This window comes from Octopus bimaculoides, chromosome 8 (genome assembly GCF_001194135.2).
Source record: "Octopus bimaculoides isolate UCB-OBI-ISO-001 chromosome 8, ASM119413v2, whole genome shotgun sequence".
NCBI lineage: Eukaryota > Metazoa > Mollusca > Cephalopoda > Octopoda > Octopodidae > Octopus > Octopus bimaculoides.
The window spans coordinates 9,056,929-9,068,059 of record NC_068988.1 but is presented as its reverse complement, the minus strand read 5'-3'; the positions used below and the strand labels follow the sequence as shown (position 1 = coordinate 9,068,059).

Below are 11,131 nucleotides of genomic sequence, written 5' to 3'. Positions count from 1 at the left end.
TTTGCCAAAATGGGGTCAACACCAGTACTTGTTTTTATATCAAGTCTGGTACTTATTCTGTCAGTCTCTTTTGCTGAACCGCTAAGTGACATGGAGAAAAACACCAACTTCAGTTGTAAAGCAGTGATGAGAGACACACACTGATACACACACACACACACACACACACACACACACAAAGATATATGTATACATGCGACAGGCTTCTTTCAGTTTCCTTCTCTTAAATCAGAGCCTGGTGCAGCTTGCCAGCCCTGGTCAAACCGTCTAACCCATGCCAGCATGGACAACAGATGTTAAATGATGATGATATCCACTCACATGTGTTGGACAGTTTGATGGGATCTAATGAACCCCAGGGTTGCATCAAACCCCAAAGTCAGCTTTGGTATAACTTGTATGGCTTGATGCCTACTCCCCCAGCACCAACCGGTCTACTGAGTGTTTCGGGTGCTTTCCCTGTGGCACCAGCACTAGTGAGGTCACCAAGCAACATGCAAGACAGAAGAACAAGAAAAGGGGGAAAAATTACCCATGACTATGTGTGGGTAGCTGAGACAGTGGAAAAGTAATTTTTATGCCAAGAACTAGCAGAAGTGTATCGCTTTAACGAATATACATGGCTACCCTGCATTTATATATTGGCAATTTAATTGATTAAGAAACTGGATTTTCATCGCTGAACGACACAGTGCCACAACCATTTCTTTCTTAACCATTCCTTTTTTTTTAATATTTTATTTTATTCTTCTCTGACTCAGGGTGGAGGGGCAATATCTATAAAGTCAGAACTCTTCTTCCTTTATAGAAATTAATCTTCGTTATTGAAAGAAATCATCATGAAAGTTCTTTAACCTCAATCATGATTCTTTTTTTCTTTTTTTTTTGGTAACATATTGGCACTCTTTGTTTATTTTTCTTTTATTTCTTGGTACTACTATATTGGCACAACCGACCAACAATAAAAACTATTCACTTCTTTTATTCAATAAAGGTTCCATTGGACAAAACTTCATATTGGTTTTATTTGAGTTTTTTATTTTATTTATTCTTTTTTTTTCATTTCTCTTCACTCTCTCATAGATAGATTGCATATATATATATATGGATATACATACCTGTGTGTGTGTGTATAAAAAGAGAGAAAGATGCATATACACATATATATATATACATATATATATATATGTGTATATGCATCTTTCACATATATATGAGTGTGTGTGTCTGTGTATAAAAAGATAGATATTGATATATGTATGAATGTGTGTATATGTGTGTGTGTAAAGAGAAAGAAAGTTGCATATACATATATATGTGTGTGTGTGTGTGTGTGCATAAAAAGTCAGCTATACATAGATATTGATGTATGCATGTATGTATATAGATATGTGTGTATGTAGAGGTATGTATGCACATGTATATATATATATATACACACACACACACAGATGGGTATGTTTACATATGTTGTGAATGTGTGTGTGTGTGTGTGTATAAAAAGATAGATCTACATAGATATTGATGTATGTATGTAGATATATGTGTATTTATGGGTTTGTATGCATATATAAGGACATGTTTACATATGTATGAATGTGTATATGTATGCATGGGTATGTGTGCGTATATATATACACATATATTGGGTATGTGTACATATGTATCAAAGTATATATATATGTGTTTGTGTGTATATATGTGTATGTGTGTGTGTGTATACATACATATACACACACACACACACACACACACAGATATTTCATATTTCCGAAAGTCTTTTGAACCATTATTGAAAGTCTGCAGGGTGATACTATTGATATAAGGACTGGCAAATGCAGTTGTGCATTGATTTTCGTTTCAGTCTTTACAGCATTACGCTTAATGCATTACTACAAGAGGGCAGAGATGATACAACATTGACATTAAATATTTTACACTAGTTAGTTGCCAACCTTTGCATGCCAAGTTCAAATCTTGCTGGAAGACGGTTTTTTTTTTTAATTCTTTCATCATCATCATCGTTTAACGTCTGCTTTCCATGCTAGCATTTGACTGAGGACTGGTGAACCAGATGGCTACACCAGGCTCCAATCTGATTTGGCAGAGTTTCTACAGCTGGATGCCCTTCCTAATGCCAACCACTTCGAGAGTGTTGTGGGTGCTTTTACATGCCACCGGTACGAAGGCCAGTCAGGCGGTACTGGCAACAGCCATGCTCAAAATGGTGTATTTTATGTGCCACCTGCACTGGCAATGATCTGACTCGAATGTCTTTACACGTGCCAGGAAGGCAACACTGGGCACAGGTGCCATCACGATTTCACGTATGTTTGTGTTTTATTTAAAAGTGCTATATTTTATCTTTGTTTTTGTATTTGGTTTGCAAGATTCTTTATGTGAATTTGTGTGTTGAAACAAATTTTGTTTATACCAGTGCATGTGTTAAATTATATTGGGATAAATACTCTCCCTTGACACAAAATTTTCATTTTTATTATTCTAAATATTTTTTTTTCTTTTCTTCAACAGATGATGTTTTGGCCCTGATTAAAAATTCAGAAAAGAATACCATGGGTCACTTGAGTGAGATATATCGAATTCCCTGGAGTGAGCACCACAAACCAGTGAACAAGCTCTTTGCAAGTTTGTTTGATTACGTGAAGCAGGGACAAGTTGAAATTCCCATCATTGTAAACGAATTCTTCGACCAGCTCTTGCCTCTTGTTTTCCGATATGCTGTCAATGATCCAACGGTGACCAACTACAAAGAATCACTCAACGATTGCCTCATCAAGTTGCGTCGTCATTTGCACCCACAACCGTTTGGTACCTTCTCTCGTAAAATGGCTCATGAGCTCTCCACAGTCCTGTGGGCTGCCAGATCCTACCTTCATGCTCTTTCTGTAGTTTCTGACACCATAAACGCAACAAACCACCTGGATACAGAAGAAACTTGCAAGAAAGGAATTACCCAGATGTTGTTCTGTTCTCAATGCAAGGGCCATGTCGGTGTGAAACCTTGCAAGGATTTCTGCCAAGATGTCATGCACAGTTGCTTCAGCAAACAAATGGAGGTCAGCTATGAGTGGGACGAAATTGTTCGGTTGTTGCGCCAACTTACTCGCTATATGGTTGGACCAAGTGGTTTGGAATCTGTACTGAAAAATATAGACAGGGTTATTTCCGATGGCATTATGAATGCAATGGACAAAGCGCCGGAATTCACCCCAACGGTAAGTTTCACAATGTTCTTTTTTTCCCCATTCCATTCCTACTTTTAACTTCTTTGGGTCTCTGCTCCTCCCTGTCCTGATCTATAATTGTGAGATTTGGACACTGTCCAGGGCCCTTAGGAGCTCATCTGTACTCCTTTGGTACAAGGAAGCTGTGCAGGATGATCATTTACCATTTACTTGGAAACTGGGACACATCCTGTTCTTTAAGTGATTCAGGAATGCCAGCTCAGAATTCTTGGCCATGTTGCTCAATTTTCCGAGTTAGAATCTGATTACCATGTTGTCTTCACTGAGTATCTGGATGGGGATGGCTCATTTCGGTCAACCACATGCCACCTGTTCATGACAGATGAAGAATAATCTCATGAAGATGGAGACTGACTGGGAATCTGCAGGACAGGCCATCTGGGGGGTGTTGGGACATGTGTCATGCATCACTGAGCTGCAACAACACATGACCCCTGACCTGACCTGACCTCTTTTGACTCGAAAAAAATGGTTGAACAAATAAGGTGCTGGATGAACTACCTACTCACAGATAGGGGGTTTCACATCCAATGCTGGATATATTTTGCACCCGTTTTCCTCATATGTAACTCTCAGAAAAAAATGGTACATGCAACTAAAGTAATGAACTCTCTTGGAAATATAAGCTTTTCTGTTTTTATTCTAAATATATTGCGTTTAAGCCTTTAGCATTCAGATTAATTAACCTGTCAAATGTAATGTTTATTTATTCATTCATATTGTTTTAAGTTAATCATGCATTATCTCATAGCTTTGAGATTTCAATAATGTGATTGTTTATTTTTTAGAAAGACATTGTCAGGTAAGTGTGAAAGGCCAAACCTAGCTGGTTTGAACACAAAACAGGTAGAACATTTAGGCTGGATATGGCCTGTTTAAAAGCAAAACGGTTATTTTAGCTGATCATGTATATACGCACAAGTCTCTCTCATCTGGATTCACTGCAATGTAATAATGTATTGGAGTTTAACGACGTCTTATTAATTGATTGCTTAATTGCTATGGATTCATTCTTTGATGTTTATACACCTGTTCTCTTTACTGGTAAAATTAAATATGTCAATCTAATGACTCACTATTTTGTCATAGCACAGATGTAACCCTATGAGTGCTTGTGATTTTGTATTTTATCTCCAGTGCTAAAAATGGTTCCCCATCCCAGACTTAAGTGTTGCCTCTATAGTTCAACTCTATGTGGTCTTATAGCGTAATGTTGTGCAATTTTCTATTGAGTATATTTACTTTTTATAAAGTGCAACAAAAAATCCTCCTGGATTTAAAATTTCTGGTAAATGTTTAAACAGCAAGCACACAAGTGTGCACCAGTTCCCATCATGACAGGAACTGAAAAAAAATAAAGAAATAAAATGGTGAAGCATGTGCTCTATAAAGACACCATTACCGCATGTCTGACTTCACTGACTTCATTACAACAAGGAACTTGTTCAGTTGAACTTCTTTTATCAATAGTCATGAGTTCTACAACATTGGGGGACACGTGGCTTAGTCATTTGGGTATTTGGTTCAGTACTGTAAGGTTGGTGGGTTCAATTCCTGGCATCATATTGTGCCCTTTCAGCAAGACACTTGTGTGTATATATACATATATATACACACACACACACACACACACACACACACACACACACACACACACACACACACACACACACACACACACACACACACACACACACACACACACACACATATATATATATATGTGTGACAGGGTACATGGTATGGGGAACGAAAATAATGGTAATAATGAAATTAAACAGACTGAGAAACGAGTAATTATCTTAATGAAATTACATGAGAGGTAAAATTGTATCTTGAGGGGTCAGTTTAAATGGTTAACCCATGAAAACGAGTGAATCTTAATTTAGCAATGTGTTATCATTTGGCGTAGGAATGGAATGGAAGGGAAACACATGAGTGTCTACGAAATCCATTCACAGGGCTTTGGTCGGGCTGAGGCTATAGTACAAGACATTTGCCGGTGGGAGGGAGGAATGCAGTGGGAGTGAACCTGTAACTTTGTGGTTGGAAAGCAGACATCTTACCGCACAGCCACGGATCAGTCCCGTCACTGTTTCTCAAATTTCATGGTGAAAAAAGATATCAAACATGTTTACACTACAACATATTTTGCTTATTCATATATCATATATTTCTTTATTCACCTTTCTTCTTTAGAGTGCATCTGTCATCACGAATGATGACAGCAACAACAATCGCAATGATGGCTGACAATAATAACGATGATGACGGTGACGATTTTTCTGTAATTAATGCAACAAACTTTACATCCTCCATTATCTGTCATCGACTTTACAATTGTTTCAACAAAGACAGATCATTTGCACTATTCCTACCCCGTTCCCCCCATGACCTCCTCCTCTCGTGCTTCAGACTGTCTCCATACCTTTCAGCTTTCCAGCTTTCATTCATTGTTAATAAGAGAGTAAAGCCAAAATAATAATGGTGCTAATAATAATAATAATAATAATAATAATAATAATTGATTCTTGTTTTATTGGCCACAAGGGCTAATATAAGTTAAAAACATGTAAGGACAAAGACAGGACGAAGGTTACTATGGGTTTTGTCCGAAAAGGTAGGAACGTTCGTCTAAACAGAGGAAGAAAACGGAGAAAGATATAACAAATAAAACTCCCAATAGGGGGAGGCGCTTTGGAAGGTTACACGTGAAAAAACCCATAAAAGCCACGGGAGCCTGGTTAGGAAATAAAAAAGGGGTATAGAGCCCCTTCTCCTTTTATATTACCCAAAAGGATGAAAGGCAAAGTGGATCTTGGCTGAGTTTGAACTCAGGACATAGTGATGGGTGAAATACTGCTAAGCATTTTGTCCAGCATGTTAACAATTCTGCCATTTTGCTGCCTTCATAATCATCATCATCATCGTCGATGTTGTCAGCGTTTAACGTCCACTTCCCATGCTGGCATGGGTTGGACAGTTTGACTGAGGACTGGCGAACCAGAAGGCTGCACCAGGCTCCAATCTGATCTGGCAGAGTTTCTACTGCTGGAAGCCCTTCCTAACGCCAACCACTCCGAGGGTGTAGTGGGTGTTTTTTACGTCCCACTGGCACGAGGACCAGTCGTGTGGTACTGGCAATGACCATGCTTGAACGGGGCATTTTATGTGCCACCTGCACGGGTGCCAGTCCAGCAGCACTGACAATGACCACGCTCGAATGTTATTTTTCACATACCACCGGCACATGTTCCAGCAAGGTGAAGCTGAATAATAATGATAATAATAATAATAATAATAATAATAATAATAATGGTTTCAAATTTTGGTACCAGGCCAGTACTTCAGGGGTGGAGGGTAGGTCAATTACGTTGATCCTAGTACTTGGCTGGTATTTACTTTATCAGTCTTGAAATGATGAAAGGCTAAGTCGGTGATAATGGTGATATAGAATGAGTGGAACAATGCAAAACACAAAACAAAACAAAAATTTCTAATTTAAAAAAAAAACAAAACAAGAAAAGGTAAATTAAGACTTCTCCCCATTCCAGCAGACTTTTCTGCGAGTCTTAACTGATTTCTTGCTTTTGTATCAAAGCTTTTAACAAACTGGGAAGCCAGATTGTGTGTTGCAAGGAAGATGAAAATAAGAAAATAAAAATTTACACAACTAGAAAAGAAAAGAAAAAAGTGCTGTAAAAAAAATTATAGAAATTAAACAAAATCCTTACCCCATTCCTCCCCCCATCCCACCCCCTGTCCTTCCTGTAAACTTCATAACCACTAAACACCTCTCTCTCTCTCTCTCTCGCTCTCTCTCTCTCTTTCTCTTTTTTTTTCTCTCTCTCTCTCTCTCTCTCTCTGCATCTCCCTTTCTCTTTGTCTTCCTTCGTCTTCTGCTCTTTCTTGCCCTCTCTTTCTCCTCTCTCCTACTCTTTTCTAACCATCTCTCCCACTTCTCCCTTCTCTCTTTCTGTCTTCTCTTTCTCTCCCTCCCTTTTGCCCTCTGTCTCACTCTCTCTTTTCTGCCTTTCTCTCACACTTATTCTCTCTTTATCTCCTCTCTCTCATCACTCTTTCTCTCTCCTCTTCTTCCTCTCTTACTGTCTCTCTCCCCCGTCACTCTCTGACTTCATCTCTCTCTCTCCCTTCTTCTTCCTCTCTCACTCTCTCTCTACCTCTCACCACTACTCAATAGCTAACAGTTACTTCTCAACAACACCTACATATTAACAAGGTTCTTAGTATTTCTATGCTTGTGTGTGTGTGTGTGTGTTATCTATATAGATATCTCTGCATGTGTATGTCCGTGTATGTGTTTGTGTGTGTGTGTGTGTGTGTGTATGGTTATGTATAACCACACTGGTATCAGGTTTATGTTTAAATGTATATACAAATGCTTTTTCCTCCATCTTTTTTTACCTATTTATGTCCATGTGTATATGTATATATATATATATATATATATATACGTATATGTGCATCTATGTATATATATATATATATATATATGTGTGTGTGCGTGTGTATATGTGTGTGTGTGTATATATATGTGTGTGTGTGTATATATATATATGTATGTATATATATATATATATATATATATATATATATATATATATATATGTGTGTGTGTGTGTGTGTGTGTGTGTAATGAATGTGTATACAACCTACAATTTTTGGAACTATATATTATATATTGCGAATGTATTATCTGTATAGATCTTATATTTATATAGCAGTTTATTCCTGTTAGAATTCACTAAGTGTGTGTGTGTGTGTGTATATATATGTATGTGCACACACACACATTTGTAAGAGAGAAGCAGAGAAATACATATACCAATGTGTTTATATACGAGGGAATATTGTATTTGCTTGTGTGGGTGTACTATATGCCTACACCTATGCATGTATGCATACATGCATATATATATATATATATATATATATATATATATATATACATGTGTGTGTGTGTGTGTGTGTGTGTATATATATACATACATACATGCATACAAGAAACCAGAGATATGTGTATGCATGTGTATCTGTATATGTGTGTGTGTGTATGTGGGGGTCGTGCAGGCACACTCACAGAGGTGAGAGTGAGACTGTTTCATTCGAATACACCTTCATATTGTTGTCTTCCTTTCTGATTACGGCTCTTTCCCCTCCAGTTCTTCATTCTGTCTTTCCCTTCTCCCACCCTATTACTAACACACACACACTCTCTCTCTCTCACTCTCTCCCCCTCCTCTCTCTCTCTCACTCTCTCCCCCTCCTCTCTCTCTCTCACTCTCTCTACAGATCTGTTTAAAAGCAAGCAGCAGCTTCGCCAGTCAGTTCCTTATAAGTTAGAATTCCATACCACTGCTAGAGTGGAGATGTACACAGATACTGCTACTGCTACTGACGGTGACGACGATGATGATGATGATGGCAGTGGTGGGGAGGGTTATCGTGATGAAGGTGGTGGTGGTGGTGGTAGTTCTGATCATGGTTGTGATGTTGATGATGACAATAGTAGTTGTGGTGGCGGTGGCTTTGGAAATGGTGAGGAATGATGGTAATCAAAATGATGATGATGATGGCAGTGGTGGTGGTGATAACGATGATGGTGATTATGATGATGACGATAGGTATAAATAACTTCTCTGTGGCCAAATCCTCACAGCACTCGGTGTTTATAAATAAATAAATCCCTTTCTCTCTTGTGATTAACTTATACACATCTTTGTATGTGTTCATGTGTGTATATATATTATATGTGTGTGCGTGTATATATGTATATATATATATGTGTGTGTGTATATATATATATATATATATATATATGTACATGTACACAAGTGCTTATATATGTTTGTTGGGTATGTTTATATATGTGCGTGTATATATATACACACACACACATATATATATACACACACATACACACACGCACACATATATATATATATATAAACTCGCACATACATGCATAAATGCACCCATTTTACTTTTTTTAACCATCTATTATCTGAAAAATTGCTGGAAAGAGATGGTGGGAGAGGGGGAGTGTGGTGAGAGATGCAAAACCCAATCTATGTCTGCAGCCCCCCCCCCCGCCATCTACCCGCTGTTTATCTGCTCTAATCCAACACCACAAGTGTATATGAAATTTATTTTTGTGCTTAAACTTTTAAAACATTTCCCCCCCACCAAGGAAACATGAGTCTCTAGGTGGTCATGAGAATCTGTTAGAAACAGCAGCTAAATCTTTTTTGAACTGCACACTAGAAAATAACATGTGGCATAATTGCTTCATGTGGTACTGGGTTTTCTGTATATAAGATAAAACAAATAAGGTGGTCGTGGTTAGAAGGTCTGTGATCAGTAGTGCTCTGCTAGATTGCAGTGGTAGTGACTGACCTAGTGTTAAACAAAAATCACTAATCAAACATCTTCCATGTTTTTTTTCAATTCCCCTTTTGTTATATCAAAACAAGGAACATCCTGGAAATGTTTACGCAGTGGACTGGCAACAACCGTCACCGTTTAGTTCAAATTGTCTACAGAGATTGTTTACAAAGATTTTGCAACATGTCGTGAAGTGTGGACATGCTTTCACAGAAGACAGCAAACAACCGTCACCGTTCACTCATTGTAAACAATGGCTTTGGTAACAAACAAATCTGTACACAGAGTTCAACTGGGCCCCACACAGGCCCTAACCACTTCCATACATATATAAAATGGTCAAAGGTCATTCCCTCACCATAGGCTCATAAGGCTGGTTTCTTGGATTCTGTGGAATGAAGTGTTTTGCTCAAGACCACAATGCATCACTTGGTCCAGGAATTGAAACCACAATCTTATAATCATAAGTACAACACAATTAACCACTACGCCATGTGCCTATATATATGCATGTATGTGTGTGTGTATGTGTATATATATTTATATATGCATATAAACAATACAAAACTGGGACAAGAACACAAAATATCCAGACAGTTAGGTGATACAAGAAAGGGACAACAAAACATCTGAGCTTTCTTTCCTCAGTCGATTTCCAGATTATCTTTGCAATTTCGGCTGGTTATACTTGAGATTGCTCCAATCTGGCCAGCCCCAAGGAAAAAAATAAGCTAAGAGCATTAGATTCCTTGACAGAAAGCAGCGAATGTATACGCAAACAAGGACGGAAAAAAAAAAAAAAACGAGAAATGTTACACAAATACAAATGCAATTAACAGGTTATATATATATGTATATATATATATATATTTATGTATATATGTATATGTATGTATATATGTCTGTATAGACAATAAGAAAATGGAGGAAAAATAACAATAAGAAGTGTGTCTTTAAACACCTCTAACTTATACCTATATATATATATATATATATATATATGTATGTATGTATATGAGTATATGTACATGTATATATATACATAGGCGCAGGCATGACTATTTGGTAAGAAGCTTGTTGCCCAATCACATGGTTCTGGTTTTAGTTTCACTGCGTGGCACCTTGAGCAAGTGCCTTCTATAGCTTGGAGCTAACCAAAGCCTTGTGAGAGGATTTAGTAGACGGAAACTGAGAGAAGCTCATTGTATATATATTTATTGGTCTGTGGGCTTGTGTCTGTGTTTGGTCCCCTACCATTGCTTGACAGCCGCTGTCAATGTTTTTATGCACACCCGTAAACTAGCGGTTCAGCAAAAGAGACTGATAGAATAAGTAATAGGCTTACAAAGAATAAATCCTCAGGTCAATTTCTTTGATTAAAGCCCTTTAAGACTCTGCTACAGCATGGCCACAGTCAAATGACTGACATAAGTAAAAGAGAAAAGAATAATATATATATA

General features: G+C 37.7%; 1 protein-coding gene across 1 annotated transcript in view; it reads left to right on the top strand.

Moving 5' to 3' along the window:
- Positions 1-11,131, top strand: part of LOC106872474 (glypican-3) — a 363,469-nt gene that overhangs the window by 164,567 nt on the left and 187,771 nt on the right. The window contains exon 3 of the mRNA XM_014919487.2: positions 2,533-3,236. Coding sequence (XP_014774973.1) covers positions 2,533-3,236 — 704 coding nt within the window. The remainder of the gene's footprint in view (positions 1-2,532; positions 3,237-11,131) is intronic.